At 39.9% G+C, this 24,822-nt stretch overlaps 1 protein-coding gene across 2 annotated transcripts in view; it reads right to left on the bottom strand.

The window, feature by feature from the left end:
- Positions 1-13,425: 13,425 nt before the first annotated feature.
- Positions 13,426-24,822, bottom strand: part of sec24b (SEC24 homolog B, COPII coat complex component) — a 37,692-nt gene continuing 26,295 nt past the window's right edge. For both annotated transcript variants that reach the window (XM_079250336.1, XM_079250337.1), the window contains 7 exons: positions 24,467-24,577; positions 20,593-20,768; positions 19,676-19,813; positions 19,467-19,571; positions 17,057-17,149; positions 16,486-16,589; positions 13,426-14,396 (listed from right to left, as the gene is read on the bottom strand). In XM_079250336.1, the coding sequence (XP_079106462.1) occupies positions 14,282-14,396; positions 16,486-16,589; positions 17,057-17,149; positions 19,467-19,571; positions 19,676-19,813; positions 20,593-20,768; positions 24,467-24,577 (842 nt within the window). In that variant the 3' untranslated portion in view covers positions 13,426-14,281. The remainder of the gene's footprint in view (positions 14,397-16,485; positions 16,590-17,056; positions 17,150-19,466; positions 19,572-19,675; positions 19,814-20,592; positions 20,769-24,466; positions 24,578-24,822) is intronic.

Here is a 24,822-nt window from a genome sequence, read left to right as displayed (position 1 = left end):
CATCAGTGATATGCTTTTTGTTTACACTGTTGTAGTTTAATGACGTAGCACTGACAAGGCTCATTTGTATCAGCTCCACAGACCATTGTGTTTTTCCTTGAGGGAAACATTCACAGCTAGAATTTCCCTTCAGAGAAACAGCAAATAGAGGCTCGATCATTCTCGCTGATCCACAACACATGCATATGTTGAGTTTCTTGTGATGCTATTTATGGGTTTTGATTAGACCTATAATTATGTGGTACACTAACCAAAGAAAACTCCTTTTAAGCAACTAAAAAGCTCACTGTTATCTCCTCCTGCACAAAATTACAGCAGTCTTTTCACTTGTGATTTGTACAGGAAAATCATGAAAAAGTTCCATTTTGAGACATGTATGTTCTTTAACTCTGACATTATTTAATGTTTAGGATGAAGGTGATGCTGAAACATTGGTTTTATAGCGCTTGCAGGAAAATATACTTGGATATGTGTGTATTTTTAACTGCAGAGAGAAAATTTAAGGGTGCAAGGAAAGAAATGTTGACAAATGTCCAAACAAACTTTAAAGTAATAAAAATAGAAAAGAAAAATGTAATAAAAGACTTTATATTTTAGTTTTTTTTTTTGTTTGTTTGTTTTTTATTATTAAAAAGCAGCATTAAAATAGTACTTCTCAATTTATGTTGGACACTTTAAAAATATAGGCCATTGTGATTTTTGGCCTGGGACACTCCTCTTTTATTAGTTTGTCAATTTATTTACTTATCCTGCAGATGGATGAAGAAGTATTTCAAGATGGTGATCAGAAATATTGCAGCCATGGCTTTCCTCTGGCTGGAAATATTACACGATAACAATAGTTCCTGTCGTAGTCTCAGTCAGTTTTGCTTGCTTCATGGCTTCCAATTATTCCTGGTACTTAAACACCTTGTTGAAACTGACTGGTTCTTTGCAAAATGGCTCAAATTAAAATATACCAGGGTTCACTGAGTTCCTCACCAAATGAGAATCTGTTAGCTTGCAGAAAAACATTGGCCTTCCCACAGCAGTTCAAAGGCAAACATACATCTGGATTTCTGTTTTCTGAGATCAGATTCAGTTAAATTTGAAGGAACAAATCAACAAAACATTCATACTTTAAAATGTTTTAATGACTTAAAAGCTGTTGCTATAGTGCTTCATGCTAGCTCAAAACTAACACAAAGGCTAACGTTAGCATGTTTAAGCTAATGCGGATAGGGAAACCTCTGCACATTTTGTCAAAATGAAAATGTGTTGGTAAAGGGAATGTCGGGGAGTTTATGTTGAACTTGATTCATTTGTAGGGAAAAATCTGGTAAAAAAGAGGGTGACATTTTAATTATATTTGTTTGGACCACCAGTTTCTGTTACTGGATCATTGTTCACTGTTTGCATTATCCTTTTATTAAAATGATAACATTCACAGGTTTATTTGAATACATTTCCTCCCTTTAGTGATGCTAGTAATATTTGTTGCATTGAATGCACAACACAGATACTACAAAATACTGTTTCTTATGAAACCCAAAGAGAAAGGCAAGAGCAGGGGTATACAAGTCTGGTCCTTGAAATCTACTTCACCAACACATCTGAATCAAAGGGCTGAACTTCCTCAAACACGTGCCAGAGGACTGGTAACGAGACATTCATGTGATCAGGAGTGCATGCAGGGTTGCACTATAAGTTGCAGGGTAGTAAATATTTAGTGGACCTCGGGGATGCCTAAAGTAAAGGTAAAAACATTACACTGCAATTATAAAATATATTTAAGTTGCTCTTGCATGAGACAGCCGGTAAATGTGTCCTTTAGATTAAATATAATAAAAACCAGGCAGCACAGTATATAACAAGCATATACAAGCGATAACAAGCTGTCGATTTACAACAGACAAACAGTACAGAGTTCTGCAGAAATGTGGCTGCACTTAATACTACCAGAACTGATTGGCTGCAGGTTTAAATTCAGCTTTGTCAAGTGATAAGAAAGAAAAATCCTGTCAGTAAGAGATCCAAAGTTCAGTGTCGGTGCCTGTAAATGGAAATATATGCTCTGTTGTGTTTGCAAATCATTTTAAGGAAGACTATAGCTTGTTGTTTGCCCAAGTCATTAAAAGTCACAACTAACCTCTAAAAATAGAAGGTTGTTCAAGCTAAAGTGAGAAGAAAAGAAGGTAGCTGTGTCTACTTTAAAAACGTACATTTTGGCAAAATGTTGATATTTGTGGGGAGAATTATCACAAATTACTTGATATGTTTGGGACAACTGGAAAATAATTTGATGAACAAATAAAAAAAGTTATATGATACAGTTTAGAGGATATATTGTCGGTTTTATTGTCAGAGTCAAAAAGTTTTCATAATGTGGAAAGCTAATCCATACTCATCATTTACCATATTGATATTAATTTGGTTTGAAGGAAGTGTTTTAATGGTGATAAAAGAAATTTTAAAAACCTTTATTGATGATTGATCAACTTTCTGTTGAAGATTTCACAACTTACAGTCATCTCAGTTTTAGTTTGTCATTTTATTATAATTGCTTGTCCAGAGTTGCAAAAATCAAAACCTAGTTAATAACTCTAATATAGAAAATAGAAGAATTGAAATAGAAGAAGTGATAAGTTTGAGACCCAATGTAATGATCATGACTGCATTTAATAATAATGTTAGCTACTTTTAAAATTTAAAATTCCTGTGTTAATACAAAGAATAAAAGCTTCATGCAGACTGCTTTATATCCTTTTCTCTTGAGGGATTTTTTTAAATTTTTTTTTTAAGGAATGAGTTTAATTTAGACTCTATGACAGACTGGCGACCTGTCCAGGGTGTACCCTGTCTCTCTCAGTGATTGCTGGGATAGGCTCCAGCTTCCCCACGACCCTTGACTGGACCAAGCCATAAAGAGAATAATGAATGAATGAATGAATGAATGAGTTCTATTTGGTGATTAACATCAAGGCAAATAATGTGTTGGACAACAAAAATCTAAAAATAAAACAACACTATGATAAGGACAAGTGGCCCGGAGTCTGAGCAGAGTAAAAATACCACAAATCGTGACCTTTTATTTCCAGCTTCTGCAGGACTTATCCGTGAAAACAGGTCTTGAAATGTAAACTATGATGTATGAAGGTTTAGTTGGAGAACAGTTTCACTGCAGGGAGAACTGAGGAACTACAGCAATAAAACCTGAAGGTGTGAAGGTCAGAGTCCAGCGCTGCTACTTACGTCTTTTACTCAGGAAGCCAATGATCAAACACTCCTCCGCTTTGTGGTGAAAACACGTGTTCAGAGCACTCTCAAAGATAATCTGTTTCTAATTTTTACATGCAGTCATTTTGTCTAGCAGATAAAAACAATAACGCTCTGTCCTGTTTTCAGTTCAGTGTCACTGATTAATGCAAGCTGCTGGTATTATCTGGATCTCTTCTTTTATCTGCTTTGTTTAAAAGACCTGCGATGGACTGCTGTCCTGTCGAGGGTGTCCCCTGCCTCTCATCTGCTGAAAAGGAAATGAATGAATGGATGTTTAAAAGAAATGGCCACGCTTAACTCCCCACACATGTAGGACAACAGTGAGTTTATTCAACTACACAGATTTAATGCACATGAATCCTGTATGTCCACATGGATGAATCCAAACAAGTAGCCACAGGCTTTTAAGTACTGCTTCACAACCCATTTAGCTTATCATACATCCTTCCAAAATAAAAGTGTTTTGCTTTTATGATTACACTTAAACTGTTGTTATTCGTCGATTTTCTTTTTTTTAAATCCGTATTCTCACAATGACATCTTTCATCATGGTTTGCAGGCTCAGTTGCAAAGTCTAGTTGAGGTACAATGCCTATAAAACAACAGTGGTGGCAAATGATTAGATAAAAAGATTAAACATTTATTTTAGCTTTGCTCTTTTCATCTTTAATCATGCTTTGCACAACTACAAATCTCACTGTTACTCTGTAAGATGACGTGACAATGGATCATTTTTATGTTCACAGCCTACACTATACACATTTCACTTGGAAAAAAAATAGATAAACTACTGAGGAAATATCCCCTCAAAAGTATTTAATTTACCTTAATATACATTTCAGAATATCCTTGCCATTGCATTAAGTGCAGTAACTGTTTCTAATGTGTAATACCATATAATTCATATTCGGCTAAACCATCTTTGTGTTCCAGGCTTTGATCCTCAAACATGTAAATAGTTTTGTTCACTCCCGTTGGAACAAAACAGAGATATTGCTGAAATCAGGTCTGATAGATCGCACATGGAAATTCATTTATTATCACTTAGGGATGCATCTCTGCCAACAAACAGTCCATGATGTACATATTAAGTTGCAAACAAAGACATCCAAGAGTCTTAAATAGCTCCTAGCACTAATTCCTCAATAGGTTGTGAATTAAGTTTAAAAATCTTTGTTCTCAGATGTAAAGCTTTGTATGGTCAAGCACACGTGTCTAGAAGATTTGCTCAAGCCTTACAGCAGAACTCTGACATCAGGGAGCGGGTGTCTGACATCGAGGGTTATTAAATCTCTCACAGTCTCAGCTCAGAACTAAGAGAGTTTATACGTTTGAGATTATTGCTCCGAAACGTCATCTCTGATTGGACCTAAGATCTGTGCATGCTGTGCACCTCCTCATAAATGAACACAAGACAAAAAGCTTTTTTGAAAGACTGTCAATATCCGTTGTCTTTTGGGAAAATATCCATTGTTTTGTGTTGTGGTATTTAATCTAGAAAAGCTCAATACAAATAAATCTACTTACTCACCCATGAGAGAAAGCTGATAAAGGTTATAGATGAATCATAGCACCTGGGCTTTTGTACAACAGGAGCTTTGGCATAATTCCTGTTAGAGGACATACTGTGATGGTAGGTTCAAAAACTTCACACACACGGTCAAGTCTGTAAATTAGCATACTTGTGACATAATCCTAAAGCGACTCATCCAAAAGATGATAACTGAATGATGATTGCCCCCAAAAATGCAGTAAATCAGGAAGCAGTCTCCTGCTTCCGCCAAGCGAATCACACGACCCTGATGTAATTGTACTCCTGGCAAAAGCTGATCCTGCGACATTCCTGCAGGGAGACATAGAATGTCTTCCTCTCAGTTTATAGGCAAGATTATTTCCCTTACAGACATGGTGAAGAGTTGTTTTTAACACCAAATGACAGACACCCTCATGCTCATCAAAGGAGCTTCTGTTATTTGTCAGTCAGGACGAACTCTGTACAGACCCTCATCCAGATACACAGCTGTTTACTGCTGAGTCAGAGGCTGATGTCACCATGTGAGGGGACTGATTAAAGAATGATACACACATTTGCAACTCCCACGAGAATGAAGGACTTCTCATGGTGAGAAATCGACAGCACGATTTGCCGTTTTTACCTTAAGTTTTCTAAGATAGCTCTTAAATGGTTTCTTATTTATCAATGAAAATTAGGTACTTGATAAGGACTTACATAATCTACATTATTAAAGGGACAGTGCATAAAGGTTTCTCATGTTTACTGGCCAAAATCAATGTCTGCATTTATATATGTGTTATGATTGGTGTATTATGACCAACTCTAATAATTTGACACATTTCTATAAGCAAAGAATTTTAGATTTGTAGGGACACACTGTGATAGTCTGCTGTCTTGAAACTACAGCGGCTGGTAAGAGACAATAAGCACAAATCCAGAATAAGAACATCTTTTTATTTGGCAAGCAAACACACAGTGAATCAGACATAGAGAAGATCAGCGAGAGAGGAAAAGTTAGAAAATCTGCATATGTAGCAGCAGCATGGGATCCATTTTCACCATCGCCATGAAAGCAGCAAACGACACTATGAAGGCAACGGGACTGTAGTGTCCACAAAGAGGATCAACATCCGGCTGGGCTAGGCTAACCGGATGGAAGGAGCTCAACAAGGAGAAAGATTTTAAAGTGGATGCTGAAGTTGCCAGATTTCTGCTTGATCAACAAATCAACTTTTCTCCCTAAATTAGCATCAAGCTAACATTTTTCACTCATATTTTATTAACTTCGTCATTTCCGGCAAAAACTTCTCGGTATTCCGAGTTCCAAAGACAACTTGAATGCACGATGAGTCCATTATTTTACCATGTTTTCTGGCTTTGGCATTAGTTTTAACTGAGCTGAAGCTTTTCATCTTATTTCGAAGCTTATCAAAGTTATCGTTGCAAAAGGTTTGAGGTGAGCCGCTAATATGCATTATTAATTTGAATTTAAATGTGGTACACAATTTCAGGGTTAGATGGAAGTAATTCCAACACATTGTCCCTTTCAAAAAATGGAGCTGTGAAGCATTGAAATGACTGAGATGAACAGCAGTGTGACTTCTGACTTATGGCTGAAGATTGAATCAACCTGCAAAAAAATGTCTAGCTGCTTTAGCAACAGTGGAATTAAGAGAATGAGGTGAATGGGCTGTTTTCCCATGAATTACTCCATCTAAAGCTCCAACGTGAAAACAGAGAATGGATGAGAAGTACATTAACCGTGTGACAGAAGGCAGAACAACAACAACCACCTCTTAAAATAATGGCAGGTCTTGCATCAAGTACAGGATGGTGTAATTCCCCAAAAAAGCCAAGAAGCTGGAAAATTACTTCAGAAAGGTATTCTGACTAATTCTGTATTTTAACTAATTCTGTATTACATATAAGTGTCACTAGACTTGAAAGTTTCCATCAAAGCTTCTTCTACTTATTTTCTATCTAGAGTTTATCTCAAGTTTTCACAGCTGAACTTTGGAGAAGGTCTGTGAATCATCTCCGGACAACAACTGTCTGTTCATGTGTGATGAGTCAGTGGGGCATGATCCATGCTCTGTTTGCATCACTAATAATACTCTGGAGAGGAGGTGGGACATGATGAAATCAGCTTCTGAACGGCATCACAGTAGGTTTGGGAGAAACATCCTAAAGGTTTAAAATGAAAGAGACATATTGTATGTACCAGTCATGAAAACAACAGTTGGAGTCTCTGAGTATTAAGGAGGGATCTCGTTTTTATCATTTATTATCTCTTTCAGTATTTAGTACTGTATGCATGTCTTTATCATGGGAAGTTTGCTAAAGTTGTCTCTTAAAAAACTATGATATATGCAGTTTGTTGTCCGCTTTTTAAAATGTTTTTAAAAATGAGTTGTCTATCAATAAATATAAATGTTTAGGAGGAGATGGTATTGCTCCGATCTGAAGTTCAACTCTGTTTCCTTTTTCAAGAATCAGTCTTAAATCAAAAATCAAATCAAAGTTTATTTGTATAGCACCTTTCATACAGGAAGCAGCTCAAAGTGCTTTACATATAATAAAACAACAAGTAAAACAAATAGACACATCCTCATTCACACACACATACTGATACACCCCCAATCCCATATTGCCTGATAAAGCTTCTATACTAATCTTCTGTCTCTTTAACCGACAATAAAAATGAAAGTAAAAGAACAGACATAAAAGAGATAACATCTGGCTTGGCAGACTGTGAGGAAACGATATCCTGGGGGTCCCCTCACACCAGGGGCCAACCATAGGGTGCGTTGCCACTGGAACAGCCACGACTCAGGGTTGGCCCCAATCCATACTACAGCCAAATGGCAGCAATGCAAGGGCCAACCTGTAGGAGGTCATCCCCATGGCAACGACCCGTCAAATTGAGGAGGCAAGGCCGCCAGTGTGGTGGATCCCCATGAGGAAAACACTGGAGTAACAGAACTTAACATCAAACAAGACTAAGACCTACAAGGAACCAGCTAAGAACACCAAATAAATAAATTAATTAATAAATACATAATAAAAGTGAGCATAAGAATGAAATATTTAAGAAATAAAGCGATAAAAACAGATAGAAATAAACAGGTAAAATAGAACAACAATAATAAATGAATAATCCTTACATAGACTAAAAATCGGATAAGATCATCTAAAAAGGTGGGTCTTTTAAAAATCAGATCTATAAACACTGACTTATAGATCATGATAAAAAAACTGAATAATGGTATCATTTACACTCTCAGCATTAAGCGGCTCCTCACAAAGAAGATGTTTAAGCATTGATCTACTGGAACTGCTGTGGAGGAAAGGACAAGTGGGGTAAACCCACGACAAACACTAAGTTTAATGTTTCAAAGAACGGCCTCATCCTCCTCACGAGACTGTAAGTCCATGAAGAATCGGTTGTAGGTACCTATTAATAAATCTCCGGGCCCTGTGGGGAGCGGTGGAAACAGATCTGTGGTCGTCTCAGCAGCCGTGTCCTCAGTCTTTGCCGTCCAACTAGTTCACACAGCCTTGTTTTCATTACAGCGAGGCTGCAGGTCATTACTGACGCCCCGAGGAGAGTGTTCCTTTTCTAGCCTGGGTTCATGTTCAGCACATGGCCTTCACATAAGAAAGCTCCCGCCCTTTCAACCACTCCGTCAAACAAAAACATCTGGGAATGAAGAATCCTATTCCTAATGAGCCAGGAAGGGAGGAAATGTGACCGCTCACTTACTGAGTTCAAACAATGAATCTTTTAACCGAAATTAATCATTTATGGTGCTTTTTTTCAGTCAACATCAGGTTTTAAGATGTAAATATTGATCTGATGTGTAGAATAATCTTGTTACACACATGACAGGGATAATAAATATCTTTAAAGACCACTTAAACCAACTAATCAGGAGGAAAAAAGACATTATTCTGTTTAAGACGGTTTAACTCATATTTACACATATGAAAGTCGACCAATCTGGAAGAAGGAGGATGTATGGATTAAAAACATGGCCCTGGCTATCATTTATTTCATATTTGTTCATCTTAAGTCCTATTCTGAAAGTTTATCTTGAGCCTATGCAAAGGATAAAGTCTGGATCTGCTCAGCAATTGTTCACACCCCACAAATTCTGCCACAGAGATGCATTTATTTGTAAAATATTCTAAAATAAGCACCACTTTGAACCCCTACAGGAACATGGACGGCGACAGAAGGGTGGCTGCCAGGATGTTTTCAGTTTGAACCTCTGACAGTCATACAGGCCCTTTGTGGAGGAAGTGCAAACAACATTTACCATAGAAAGGGAAGAAACGTCTTGACAGCAGGAAACAACTTCCTGAGTCAGTCTTGAGATCCAACCAACACAGACGGAGACGTTAAAGCTGGATTTCTTATGCAACAGGGTGGTTTTGTACATTTCATGTTAAACACTGGTAACCCTCAGTCGGAAACAACACTGGAGACTGTGCAGAGTCTCATGATGCTGGCCAAGCGCAACCGTCCGAAGGGACGAACTGAAGAAATGCCACCTTTTTATAAGCATCTGACCTCAAAGCAGTTCATCCACGCAGATCTAAGAAGGAGCAAATCATCAGTAAGAGTCTTGTGATTTGGACAGTGATGGAGATGTATTTCTGTTTTAGCCTTGATTTGAGCTGGCTGCTGGAAGATGACGGCTGCACCGCTTCTCCAAGTTAAAGGAAAACCAGTTAGTCGCACAGAAAACAGGTCTGGTCTGGAGCACTCTGAGGTTATCTACCCGGAATATGTTGCTCTGCAGACTCTCAGACTGCTACTTGGGAGTGTAATCTTGGCTTCAGTAAAAAGCGTTTTCTGTATTGGTCTTGTAAGCAAACAATGGAGTATTGTTGCGCCGGATATACCTCAGATAGTCATGGCCAGAAGTCAAAATAAGGAGAAAAGTTCTTTTTGTAGTCACTTGGGGAAAATATTTCAGTCTGAGGCCAGATAAGAACCTCATGTGCCATGTTTTTGTCCCTGCTGTTCTCCATCTGAGGGCTGAGACTTGGAGATATTTGTTACTCTAATGAGAGTCCATGTTTTGTCTTCGGAAAGCAGACTCATTCGTTTTCCCCAAGATTTAATTAGAAACTTCATTACTCATGGTTGAATCCTAGAGGTTGGCATTACTGTGAGCGCAAACAAAAGCCTGGCTTCATCACACCTGTCTGCGAAAGCATCATGAATGCGTTCGGCTGTCAACGCGCCTTCGTCTCTTTGTGACGAACAAACAGTGTTGTTTGTTCAGCTTGATGTAGCAACATGTCAGCCCACTGCAGGCCAGCCGTTGGGCCTTTCAACCATCAGGAAGAAGAAAAAAAAAAAAGCAGTCCAGCTGAGTTTGTTTGGAGAAGAATTCCTCCTCAGAAGGATCTTCAACTTAAACCATATGCAAAACAAGCGCACAGAGGTTGGATTCAGAGTGAACTCAATGGAAATCTCTAACAGGATATATCTGAAGGCCTGGAAGTTTCATTCTTTATATTGATTAAATGCCAACGATTCATGTCTGTTCATTCCATTTTTTTTTTTTTTTTACCCATGAAAATAGGCTGCAGCGCTTTATTTAAACATGCAGGATCTCCTTTCTTTTCCTTCCTTTAGGCTGTTATGTCCTCCCACCGGAGACTTTATTAAGTACACCTGTTCAACAGCTTCACAAAGGTTAATCGAACAATCATACAGCAACTCAATGCATGAATGTGGCATGGTTGTTGAGTATTTCAGGAACTGCTGATCTGCTGGGACTTACACACACACACACAATCATCTAGGGTTTATGGAGAATGGCCTGAATAGAGAAAATACCCACTGAGCAGCAGTTGTCTGGACTGAAACACCATAATGATGTCAGATGATGATGAATGGGCAGACTGGTGGGAGATGATACTCTATTCTATTCTACAGTCATTGTGCAGAAACTTCTTTCCAAAGCAACTTACATGACCAATGAACCATAGTAATGAACCTAACATGCATGTTTTGCGGTAGAAAGGTGTCAAAAACTCAAATAAGCATTGGCTTCATCCAAGGTATGCAAAGTACCATCAACACGCCCTACCTTAAAGCAGATGGGCGACAGCAGCAGCAGCAGACCACACTGGCTGCCACTGCTGTCGGCTGAGAACAGGAAACCGAGGCGACAATTCACACAGAATCATCAAAACTGGACAATAGAAGATGGAAAAACGTTGCTGGTCTGATGGACCTAAAATAAAAGCATTTATCAATTGTATTTACTTGTAACATTTTAGGCTCCTTGGTGCCAACCTGGCACGACTTAACCACTACAGCCTCCCTGAGTATGGTTACTGACCGTGTCCATCTCTTTATGACCACAGAGCGCCATCTTGTAACGGCCACTTCCAGCAGGATAAAGCGCCGTGTCACAGAGCTCAGCTCACTTCCAGCTGGTTTCCTAAACACAACAATGAGTTCTCTGTACTCCAGTGGGCTCCACTGTCACCAGAGCAGCGTTGGGATGTGGTGGAACTGGAGATTCTCATCATGGATGTGCAGCAACTGTGTGATGCTTCGTGTCAATATGGAGCAAAATCTCTGAGGAATGTTTCAGAGACCTCGCTGAATCTATACCACATTGAAAATTAACGCAGTTTTGAAAGTAAAAGGGGGTCCAACCTGGTACGACTAAAGGTGAGCTAATGATGTGGCCTTTCAGTATACTGTATATAAGAAAACTTCTTGGAGTTGAAGAGAAAAGCATAACTTGTTAAATCAAAATGCAGATGAGCATCAGATTTAACAGCTTTGGCAGCGATGCAGCAACTCTTTTAGTACTGTAATTCCTGAAGACATCATTAAATGACACTTCACAGCACCAATCCTGATTTAACAAAACCCAAAAGGAGTTGAATATTCCAGCAGGATCGTTTTAATCCCCTCTGCTGCAGCTCTTTGTCGTCTTTATGCTGGTCATTTTGATGGTGGTGGGTGTTGATGTACAGCTGTGAGGGGAAACAGTGACTTCATGGTCCTGAATAAATCAGAGGGTGCGTAAGAGGAAGCTGTCGGGGGTGGGGTTTCCACAGTTGGAGGGGTGTATGAGAGGCTGGTCCAGTCAAAACCAGTTTAAATTTAGCTTCTTACTTGTTTGTTGGTTGGGGGGAAAAAAGACCCTAAAACCTGTTGCTGATGTATCTGAAAGCTCATTTTGATTTTCAGAGCTGGACAAGTGAAATTTCAGAATCACATCATGTCCCAGTCAGAGGATCCATCAACCCAACATGACAACCCCCCCCCTCCCTGTTTTTATATGGGATCTTTCATAATTGGTTTTAAAAAGTGAGGAAAACAAACAACAAAAACACTTGAAATATTTTGCCTTTTCCCAGCTGGCAGCGAAAGCATGACCGGAGAATGGAATTGAGATTTCCATGGTGCAGTTTTCCATGAGAACAGCAGCAGCCGGAACATATGGAGGCCAGATCCGCTGGAGTTCACTGGATGTTTGTGCGTTTACTGCGGGCCATTTCACAACTCCTTCTGAAACACATCAACTCAGTTCAACAAAACAAGGCCAATTCTCACACAGAGGATGTGTGAAGTCTGAAAGTTCAGGATGAAATGATGCTTTCCTGATGTTTGCAGAAACAGGCAACTTCTTAAAAAACACACTGAAACCGAACTCAGCTTGCTCACAAGTTTGGTTACATTAATTACAAAGCTGTAAAATAGTCAGGAGGATTTATCGTTGGGTTTCCAGCATTCTTCCCAAATTCTAAATCTGGAAATGAAGCATTTACAGGATGATCTTCCACCTCTAGTTGCAGTCCAGTCCTGATCATTTACAGATGTTTCTTTTTAACTTTGACCTTTGAATGCGTTACCATCAGCCTGTCAGAAAGACACATTAATCGTTCCAGTTTAGTTTCATCCAAGAAGAAATGCAGAGAATATCAGTTTGATGGACAGAAAATCTGATTTTGTCTCAAGATAATTCCTACAGAGCTATAAGCTAAACTCATGGCGTCTCTCAGTACGACAGGTACGGTACAGAAAAGCAGCAGCGTCAGGCCGACTCAGCGATGAGCAGAATGTGAAGGTGAAAAACGAAAAGACAGAAACCCACTGAAGACCTGACACAGGACCCAAGAGATGCATTTGGACCACAGGCTGTGTGATCTGAACCCACAGTTTACATTTACCTCAAAAGAGGGTGAACAGGAAGGGGAAGGTGGTGCTAAACGACACAAGAAGTGGAGGGAAAGTCATCATCAGCTCAGCAGGGATGGTGGAGGAACCCTCCTCAGAACCTGGACCTCAACATTACTGAAGCACAATGGGATCATACTGGTGAAGTGTGTATTTTCTTTGTTTTCCCAGCAATAAGGAGTGGTCCATGACCTTTGCTGATTACTGATTAAGCTTAAGAACTATGTAAAGGGAGTGATGAATGATGGTGTAAACATGTTAAAACAGGAGTTTCTGAAAAGACATAAAACCGCTAACAGTTTGTGGGCGGATGTGGGAACACTGGGATCATCGGGAATTGAGGTTAAGAAAAGAACTCAGAGGATCCATCAACCCAACATGACAAGAAACAAAGCAGTTTTCTGTTTTTGTTTTTATTTAATAAGCTGCTTCATAAATTATCGCACATAAAAGATTCTTTTCAGTAGTTACAAAGTGGATCATGACTTCACTCAGTGCCTGCAAAAATAAAACAAGAGAAGAAGAGAAGATTGCCGATTGGGTGGATGTCTGTGGAGTTGGAGCTCCACAAGTCAGAAGTTTGTTCAGTGGAGCGGAGGACAAGAAGCCGACGGATGTTTTAAACGTCCGACCGCGTCGTGTTTCCCTCACGGCCGTCGTCTGTCACCCGACACAACCGCAACGTGCGTTTCGTATTTTAAAGCGCATGCCGAGTCCCTGCTCCGGTTCTCCAGTGTCTTCACATGAGGTTGAAAATAAAAACAAAAGAAATGGGATCGATTAATGAAAGAAAAGGGAGCTAAAACCCTCACACAGCACAAGCTACATGTTAGGCTCACAAGGACGAACTGAACGAAACGTGCTGAAGTGGCATCTTCTTGGCTTGACTTTCCCTCTTCTTCTCTTCTCAGGAGAGATGGATCGTACGAGACTGAACATGTTCAACAGTGGTTTAGAGGCAGCCTCTGCAGGAGCATTTCCCATGATTCAGCTTGTCACCCCCCTGATCCTTCATCCAACCATTTATTTTACTCTTAAACTCTCTTGTCTTCTAAAACTACCCCTTCCTCCCCCTCTGACAGCCAAGCTGATCAACAAGCTTCGATGGTGGTGTTTTACGAGTCAGCCTGAAAGAAGGGGAGGAAACCATCCTCACTAAAACGCCTCTCAGAGGGAGGCGAGTGTTCATCACCGGCTAACACTAGTAGTCACTCTACGAGGCCAAAGTCTGTCCTCCCTCTGCATCCAGGAATGTGTTTGGCCAGACCTTCTCTCAGCATGATGGGAGCCTACTTGGACATCTGCTGCTGAAGGTGCTGCAAGAATTCATGGTAGGATGAAGCAGATTCAGACCGGTCCTCCAGCAGGTGCTGGAACAAGGTGGCCTTTGCCGAAGCGTCGTCTCTGCAGGAGGAAAAAAGATTTAAAAAAAAAGGTTTGCACAACAAAAAGCTCATTTTAAAAGAGTCTGCAGCACAGAAAGATGTTCTTTGTGTTTAAATATAAAACACAAAGTTTAAGACACCCACTAAACTGACTGGTGTTGCAGCGCAATAATCTGCCCCATGTCAAGTAACTGCAGCAGCAGTAGGCGTTTGTCAGCTCAGGCTGCACCAGTGTAGCACAAAACTGGATACTGAAAGTTTGACAGAAGGATTTTAAGAGTCAATATGAGCTCATTTTTTCTTTTCTTAAACAAAGAAACAATAAAACACTTCAACAAAGAGATAACACACTTGTTTTGCAGCAGCACTGATACTGTACTTCAGTCAGATACAGAAACACGTTTTTCTTCTCATTAAATTCTTTTAAAAGAGCCCTGCTGTGGTCTCACTGGGTTTGGTATCAGTGTTACAACATCCTGAAGTCAACGTGAGCTTTCAGCAGTCTGAGCTGCAGGACTAAAGGGGATATCTTCATCCGTTTTGGCATTACATGTACTGATTTTAACCATTTGCCTGCTCTGACCTATTTTTGCGCATTAAAACATGAAAAAGTCATGTTGTTGCGAACATTCGCTGTCATTTTACTTAAACACACAAACATCCATCCAGTTACCGCTGGGTTCATCCTTCCTGGCATTAGTCGACATCGCTGGTATAAACATGTGGATGAGCAACAATGTTGTGCCACAAACAGGAGGAAACTGAACAATGCCTTCACCACCGCTGTCAATCACTGAGTGCTGCTTACTGTGTTTACACTGGAAATAGACTTCTGTCGACCTCAGACCTTCAGCATGAAACTGTCCACACCCTGTTTCTGTGCAGACCTGACGAAAGCAGCTGTTTTCAGACACGTGATCGCAACACAAACTAGCAAACAGGACTGATAGACTCATTAAGACTTAAACATGTTTTTTAGTTCAGTTCACAATAAAACAGGGTTGTTTTTTTTTTTTTTTAAATGGAAAGATTTTGATATTTAAGGACCTGTAACAGAAGCTGTTCTTCGTTTTGTCAAAAATAAAATATCTAAAATTTGTTGTCTGGTTCACACAAACTGCGGTTAGATGTTTCTCAGCTGGCACACAGCCAGACGACAGACGACACATTTGCTGTGGTTTCCTCTCGTGTGATCATCAGGTCAAAAGTTCAACTCTGTTTCACAAAATACCCAAAAGTACTTAGGATGTTTTAATCAAACACATGTTCTAAAGCAGGGATCCTTATAATCCCAGTGTCCTGCAGGTTTTCCAGGTGTCCCTGCTGGAACACACCTTACTCAGACAAGTTCTGCTAAATACACACAGATTTCAATCAGGTGTGTTGCAACGGGGACATTTGGAAATCCTGCAGGACACCAGCCTGAGAAGACCAAGATAGAAGATCCCTGCATTAAACCTCCAGTTCAGGTGATTTTAGCCCGAACAAGAGAGGTCATGTCTGTTATCACAAGGTTTCTACAGGTTAAGGCGGCTAAATGGAGGCTTTATAAGACTTACTGCAAACTCATGTTTAGGACCAGTGAAGATGGACATAAAATAAAATAAAATAAAAAAATAAAAAACAAAAACAAAAACAAAACAAAAACTAACTTGGTTGGACAGGGCTTATTAAGAATGAGGCGACAAGCAGCTTTCTTTAACTGCGATTCTCTACAAAAATTCAGAAAACACTGAAGAGGGGTTCAGATGACATCCATGTGCTGCTGGTACAGATATTGACTGGCACAAAGACGTGCAAATAAAAGAAGAAGATGGCTCTAAAGCTGAACAAGCACTGATCTGGCAGTTGCATCACTTCAGTGTTGCTTCAGACACAGAAAGGATGCAGTTGCTCAAACCTCCCTTCCTGCAGTTACAGCCGTTGGCGAGAGATGAAGTGAAACAGATTTTGATGTCACGTTAATCTGAGGGCACTTCTGGAAAAACTCCATCCAACACCTTCTGTACACATCTGGCTTTGTTACAGTAGACATGCAGATGTGAGAAGATGTTCCCCCACAGGTCCCAGTGTTGGTGAGAGTCTGACGTGAATCCAGATGTGCTTACTTGACAATGTGAATGGTGGAGCTGAATGCTCGGTTGTCCTGCAGCCAGTCGAGAAACGCCCTCACCCTCTCCGACAGAGTAGTCTCCAGCTCAGGGATGTGGTTCTGGGAGGGAAACCAAAACATCAGAAACACTGTTCTCACGTCTGTGTGTCACACCGTTATCCGGGCTGCACGGCGCGGTCTACAGAACGTCCCTCTGGCAGCGTGGAAGTTCTACGAATCACTGACTCCTTGTTAAAGAAATAAAGTACGCAGCATAAACAAGTGCTGATGTTTGCAGCTTGTCTGGATGTTACCATTACATCCAGTGTGTTGACGACAATGTTTATAGGTGGCTGCAAAAAAATAAAGCATAGAAAGCTACAGCAGCATGTCTGTTTTGCTGCATTAGCTGTTTTTTAAAAAAGGCAAACAGAAAAGCATTTCTCCTTCATAAATCAGCAAATCTGAGTCATTTTCAGGGAAACGTGCAACAACGGATTGCAGCATTCATGTAAAAAGCAAATGGTTGCATTTCCTGAGTCATTTTCTGCATCTGAATGGCGTGCTAATGGGTTCATCTCACTGACCATGTTGGGAGGTATTGACGTGTAAGTGGGGCATCCCAGAACATCTCGGATGAACATTTCATTGCAGCACTTGCCAATCCACAGATAAAACACCTGAAAAGAGACAAAACACATTGACTTGATGACTAAACAACAATGAACAACTCAGGAAAAAAAAATTGGTTTGAAATATGTTACAAGGTGTTCATGATCAGGAATGAATGGACGACACAGAAAGAGGAGTCCACTCATTTCTGATAAGGGACACCGCGAAGGACATGTCCAGCTTACGCCATGGTCACTGATGAAAGAAAGTCATCAATTATTAATAAGTTAATGTTTTTTTTTTTTCTTTACCAGATAACCGTAAGTTTTACACAAGAAGCAGTTGATTGGACTACAGAATATATCTCTAATGACACGTTGCCAAGGTAACCGGCTCTGGTCAGAGAACCTGCAGCCCGGTCAGATGCAGCTGTTATATCAGGCCTAATCAGTGGAGGGAAGTGAGACGACTGCTCAACGTTATGCTACATGATACAAAGCATCATTTTATTTCAAGTGCACCTCTTACCACTGAGGCGTGTCCAGAGGACGATGTGAAATTCTGTTTCAGAAAATCAAAGTCTACAAGTTGTTTCCTTAATCGTTTTTAGAAATATGATCCACCTTTCGGTCTGTATCAAGCCAGTAAGAAAGTAAGTGCAGTCAGGAAGACTGATAGATATTTAAAATTAAAAGCAACGTTCCCGTTGATCGTGAGATTTGATAGAGATACCAGCATGTCCATATAAAGAACGGAGATTTAACGTCCGTCGGTCCTGACTGCTGCTTGTTGGGACGCTGCGAGATGACAACATTCTCTTTTCTCCTCTACAGGTGGAGACAGATAAGCCGCTGCTTTCACAGCGATGCACCGTCACACACATGATCTGGTGTGTCTCCAGCCTGGCGTCTGAGAGTCAACGTGGTTGCCATGGTCACCAAGTAGCATTTGAGCCCATGCAATAATTTTAAAAAATCAAACTATTTGACTGGATTTTTTTTATTTTTTATTTTTATAGGCGTCCTTAACACTTTTAATCGGACACCCTGCAGTCAATCAGAATCTAGTATTGACCCAGACCAATCCAATCCAATCCAGTTTATTTATAAAGCACCGTTAAAAACAACAAAGTTGACCAAAGTGCTGTACAGAAGAAACAATAAAACATACATATTTACATCATAATGGGGCATCAGCACATTGTTAATAGTAAAACAACCCTTTAAATTAGTCAAACGCCAAAGAGAAAAAATGAGTCTTCAGACAAGACTTAAAAACAAGAAGCGATTCAGCCTGTCTAATGTACAGGGGCAGCTTATTCCACAACTTGGGACCAATAACAGAAAAAGCTCGGTCACCTCTCAGTTTACGCTTCGTCTTAGGAACCACAAGCAGAAGTTGATCTGTGGACCTCAGAGAGCGTGTAGGGGAATACCTCACCAGCAGGTCTGACAGGTAGCGAGGGGCCAGACCGTTCAGGCATTTAAAAACAAATAAACCAGTGTATAATTATGGATATTTAGCAGCCGCCCACTTGGAGAAGAAATAAAATTGAAATGAATTAAACTTATTTTACTTGACACACTATAAGCTTGTTGTTGGTTTAAGTTTAATCTCGGACAAAAGCTTATTTTGGGTTCATTAAAGTTATTTCATTATTGATGTACATGTTTATTTTATATCCAAAGTGTTTAGGTAATTAAACTAATTTTGTAAGTATTTATTTGTAGGTTCACTTAAAGAGGAAAGTGAACATCAGAAGGTAAATGTACCATAATTAGCCAAATTGCAACTTTGCATTGGTTGTCCATCGACTGAAGTTTAAATACCAGAATGGTTTTTTTTTTGTTTATTTTAATTTTTTTTTATGTTTCAAACCTGCTAATAATCTTTAATGGTATTAAATAATTGCAAAACATATCCATCGCTTTTGAATTAACTACAGACCAAGTAAATTTATTATATTTTAGAAGAAGAGATGATTCTAAGGCTCCTTTTTGTGTTCTGGTGCTTTTCGGAACCAGAAATATGTCCATTGTTTTTTTTGGGGTTTTTTTTTTTTTAACCAAAGTCTTGTATTTTCTTCGGCAGCATCACAACACAGCAGATTTATGTTCATTTACATCCAACATCCAATTATGACGATAATATTCAGTTTTTCTGTGTTTCTCTATTCATGGATCTATAAAAGCCATTCACACTTATTTTAGCAGACTAGACAACTGTAATGTTGTCCTCAATGATCTGCCTATAAAGTCCATCTGCAGGTAGTCCAGAACTCTCACGAAGACCAAGAAAGTGGATCATTAAAACCAGCCCTCAGATCCTCACACTGGCAAAAAACTGACTGCTTTTAGTTTAAAAAGCACTGAAAGGTTTACTTACGTTGCCACAGTCCATGAGGTAAGCTCCATCTCTGCTCAGCCTCTCAGCAGATAGGTGGAGCAGTTGAGGCTGAGGAACTACGGTGTCGTTCAGGTGGAGCGCCCCCTGCAGGTAAGACAAAATGACACACAGGATTAAATCTGACACTTCCGGATCTGACACATTAAACCTCCAAGTTTTCACGCAGCGTGATTCGGAAAGCATCCCACCTGGTCTGACATGTTGTCCAGCCTGTACAGGTCAGGATGAACCATTCGCATCAGCTGCTGCAGCGGCTGTGTCTTAAACTCGCACATGGCGAAGACACGCTCATCCAGCCGCGTGCTGGTGCCCGTCCGCAACGCTTTCTGCAAGCAATTATCAACAATGATTCCCTCATGCATTTTAACAAGTCACTTTCAGTATTTGATATAAGATGACGCCATGAAGGAGTCATCCAAAAGGTTTGAGTAACATTTCAAGCCTTCATCAGCCAGAAAGAAAACGCCATTAGAAGCTACGAACTTGAGGTTTGCTCACTACGGCCAAGACCAACTGAGATATTTAGTCTCAGAATAGGGTGTGTGTGAGTGAATGTAGACACACCCTTGATGAATGAATGTACACATCCTGGGTGGATGAATGTAGTCTTTAAACAAGTCTGTAGCTGTTCCCATTGAATACATTTTTTTGTTTTAAATAGAAACAAGGATTTACAAATGACATCACGCTGACTCATGGAAACCTGTTTGGTCTTAAGGTCAGAACTTCATGTTGGAGCTAGAATTAGATCACATTTAGGCATTCAGTTGCGGTACATGCTCTTTTATGGGGAATTAATTATGTCAAACTGTGTGTAGAGGATAAGAGGCGCTTTCAGGAGACTTAACGTGTAAATGAACTTAATGTTTTAAGATGCTGCACAGAAAGAGTCAATTCAAGATTTTCCGCTTTAACTGGGATTAAATATCTACAAAAAAGGCCTGTTTATAAATAACAGCTATTTTACTGGGTATTTGTACAACATGACACATTTACAGACATTTTATTTTTCCATTCCTTTTGGGGTTCTGACTATATGTTCTGACCCATAATTACCCAAAATGATGTGTATTTGTAGCTCTTTATGTTAGTTGAGCAACCGCACCTGTTTGAGCAGAGCGAGGATGTAGAGGGGGAAGAGCCGCATGGCTGCAGGGACGACTAGTCCAGACTGCTGCAGGTTCGACACGTTGCTCTTGTAGGCGCTAACAAAGTCCACCACAGCATTCACCAGGGCGTCCCGGGCATCCGACAGACAGGATGATATTGATCGGTCAATGGCTGGAATACAAAAATACAGGAGAAGGAAGAGGATGTGATCTACATTTATCTCTGTCAAGAATTCTGAGTTTGGTGTGATTTAGACTTAGTATTAGGGGTGGGAAAATTGAATCGAAAAATCAGGATTTTTTTTGCTTCACAATTTTAAAATCCATATTTAAAAAAAAAAAAATATATATATATATATATATTTTTTTTAAATAAACAAAAATAATCCATTATGAAATTTTAGTCATTTTTATTGTTTTTATTGATATTTTTACTTGTCTTCTTGGGCATTACAGCAGCAGAATGATGGTCTGGCTATTGTGTTGTTTTTTCCTCATTGAAATCAAGAAAAAAGATGAGGAAAAAAAGCTTTACACATTTTTTTTTGTTTTTAATCTACAATAATCAGGAAAATCAAAGAATTGTGAGAATCGCAATTTAAACTGAATCGGGACCCAAAAAATCGGGATTGAATCAAATCGGGACAAAAGCATATCGTCACAGCCCTACTTACTATATTTAACAGGATAATACTGTTGAGCCTCTTTATTCATAACATAAAACAGGAAGTTGCAGCAATTTAAAAAAAACTCAAAGGTTGTGTTTAAATGAAGGGGAATTAAAGTTTAATTCCAAGGAGTGCCGTGCAATATGGCTCAGCCCTGCAGCAACTGCAGTCACATAACTAACCCTGCACGCCCAATGCTGACATGTCCTTTCACCTGTCGTCCATCAAGACAATCAAAAGCAATGAAACACTGTGCTGTACAAGTTCACAGCAGGCCACACTGTACGCCAGGCATCTGATCAGCTGATCACCAGGCTGTGTGTGCAAAGCACAAAGGTTTTATAATCAGCACAGACTGAAAAAGGACTTATCTATGGTATAAGTGAGTTTACCGGTTTGCTACAAGTTGCGTCTGTCTTGGCTTGGTCATGCTATAAACAGGATCTCACATCGCTCACAGGATTTCTGCTGCAACAACCAAACCTGGTTATACTGAGTTTTACAAATTACCTTGAGCCTGTTTAGCTTCTCTCTACACCGTTCAGGTTGGTTTGGTTTCCACACAACAAGCCCAGTGTTGCATTGATCATAAGTTGTAGCAGCAGTCATGCGGGCTGCAGGATGATCGTAATACATTTTTGACAGTCAGTAATTCCGTTCTGCTTAACTCTGGTCACAAGACTGTGGCTGCAGAAGAAGTTGAATCTCTCTTTAACAGACATTTTTATCCATGATCGCAGATATCCCCATGATGCATCAAGTTGGTCATCTTTTATATGAGACGGCTATTTCCTTTGGCTCACTGTGTGCCAGGCAGAAGACAACTCCAGCCCCGGTTTAAGGGTCTTGCAGTCTTTAGGTTTCCCAAATATAATAAAATATAAATACGCTGTAGATAAAATGGATCAAATCAGAGCACTAACAGCAGGAGTCAGCAACTGGCATGGCATGAGGCATGAGCATTGACTGTATATAAAAAGATGGACATAGCCTCCGTGACGTCACCCATAGGTTTCTGAAGAGCTGAATTGAAGCTTGGTGGGCGGTTCCTACCATCGCCATCTTGGCAGCGGCATGCGCATCGTCTCGCCCGGAAAATACAAATATGGGCAAAGAGGTATAGCTGAGAAGGGCGCTGTGAGCGTCATGGTGGATGATTGACAAGAGAGCAAACTCCAAGCTTTCTGTAGCTAAGAGCAAACCCGGAGATAACAGAAGCTAACCAGCTGACGGACGTAAGTCGGCTAACGCTAAGTCACGTTGTTAACTGGCTAAAAACCATAGTTGTTCTACGTTATTCTTACTTGAAGCAGAAGATCAGGTACCCGTCAATCAAAAAGACACGCCCCTAAATATGCCGAACTTCGAGATTAAATTAATTTTAAACGGGCGAGTTAAAAAAAAAACCCCAAAAAAACCACTCCCCCCACAGTTGTCATGAAATTAAACCAGACCTATGAACTGAAAATGGATTTTTGAACCAGGCTGTAAACATGTTTATTTCTGCTGTGAAGTTGGCCTTTTTAACATGGGAGTCTATGGGGATTTCCCCTGTTTTGCAGCCCCTAGTGGATGAAGGGGGAACTGTAGTTTTATGCACTTCCGCATAGGCTTCACTTTTAACCGCCGGAGGCTGTCCATCTTTCACAGACGGTCTATGGGCACGAGTCCAAAGTCTTCTGAACAACCGATTGGTGGGCTAACATAAACTCTTCACAGCTAAAGCCTGTTTTTTTTTCTTTGCATTAATACATTTGCATATATATGTATATTATATAATTTATCATTATATCCACATGGAAACATGTTATTTTTCTACTCTGTGTGTTTTTATCTTTTAAATTGTGTGTTCTGTTGTCCTTTATTAAACAGCAGTAGATGAGGAAGTGGGTAGGGCTGGGTGATTAATCAGGTTTTAATCTTAATTACGATCTGGGTTTTCAACGATCATAAAAATAAAAGGGTGTGATTATTTTTCTCTTGGTAGTTTACTCTGGTGCCGTCTTCAGTTGCCAATCGAGCGCCACTGGCATTGCAGCGCTGTGCTGTAAACTCCTCCCACAGCCGCTTTGGTTTCACTCAGCCATTGTTGCAAACTTTGTTTCTCGCTAAATCTGGCGACTTTTTTTGTTAAAAGTGACTAGCATCAATTCTAGCAACTTTTACTGGAGTTGTTGGAGACTGACTAGAAGGCACATATTGTTCTGCAGTTACTGTCACAAAAGAGCAGCGAGAGCCCCTCCCCGTCCTAAAGCACTCAGAGGCGGCCAGTCTCTCAGTCGGCTCCGGCTGCAGGTCAATGTAGAATAATTGCAGTAGGTTGTAAAATTTCACAACAACATAGTACATATTTATCTATTCCGTTTACTTAAGTATTTGCACTTTGTTTGTCAAGACAAAGCTTTGTGTTATTAGTTTGTTTTCTAAAATTTGTGGCATCCTAAAGACATTGTTTAAAAGCCACAGTTTAATGTTAAATAAATTCATGTAGTTAAAGATAATGGATAACTGTGTGAAATAATTATGATCTCAGTTTCAGTAAAATAATCGTGATTATTATTTTTACCATAATTGAGCAGCCCTTGAAGTGGGTCAGGGAGATGTCAGAGTTGAACCTTACACCTGGCTGTGTGCAAGAAACCAGGTGGACAAAACACCTACATGATGATTCAGCCCCAACAAAACAAGTTATTTTCCTCGTCTTTCCATCTGTGGTATATTTGGTCCTGAAGTGCAAAATTTCTTTGATGGTTTGTATCCGTACTGCTCTGCTCTGTTGCCTGCTCTATCTGAAAACTCTGACAGAAACAGTAGTAAAACTTTCTGCCTCCAGACTGAGTTTGGTAGGCTGAGCTAGCTTTGGGGTAAACTCCCTTCACTTTACCCAGCAGAAATGAAGCAGACACGGGACTCTGCTGGAACAAGAAGAGCTGTGTGATATTTAATTATAAAGCTTTAAGCAAACATTCATCACTAAACAGGAAGTTTCTCACATCTTACTTCCTCGATTTCTCTAGGTCGACCATTCTTTAACGCTGTTCTTTTAATGCAGTGCTGTGATCAGCAACGTGTCTGCACAATGACAAATAACTCTTGTAATCATTTTATATCAGTAGAATCTGGTGGGCCAGATATTGTTGGCGGGTCACTTTTGGCCCGTGGACCAGCAGTTGCAGACCACTGATCTATAATAAGGACTCACCCATGTTGGCTAGCAGACATGTGATGGCTTGGACATCCGCTCCAGCATACACATCACTCAGTTGATTGACAACTGGCAGACATAAGGTGTGGACTCTGATACGCCTCTTTCCTACAGGGATGGATAAATAAAATATGTAACATCCATAATTCTGCTCTAAGATCTGGGAGAAAATCACAGAAAACAAATGCATTTACTGATAATTCATTCCTGTGCTGTAAAGCAGGTTTTAATAAACAGTGATGTCAGTATTTCTGTCCACTGGTTCATTTGTAAAATGATAAACTCAAAGAAAAAAAAACAACCCAAGTTCTCTTCAGCTGGCTGTAGTAGCTGTGTGAGTTTAGATTATTTTG

The sequence above is a fragment of the Telmatherina bonti genome, assembly GCF_933228915.1.
Source record: "Telmatherina bonti genome assembly, chromosome: 12".
NCBI lineage: Eukaryota > Metazoa > Chordata > Actinopteri > Atheriniformes > Telmatherinidae > Telmatherina > Telmatherina bonti.
The sequence above is the reverse complement of the archived record's forward strand: the minus strand, read 5'-3'. Positions and strand labels throughout refer to the sequence as shown.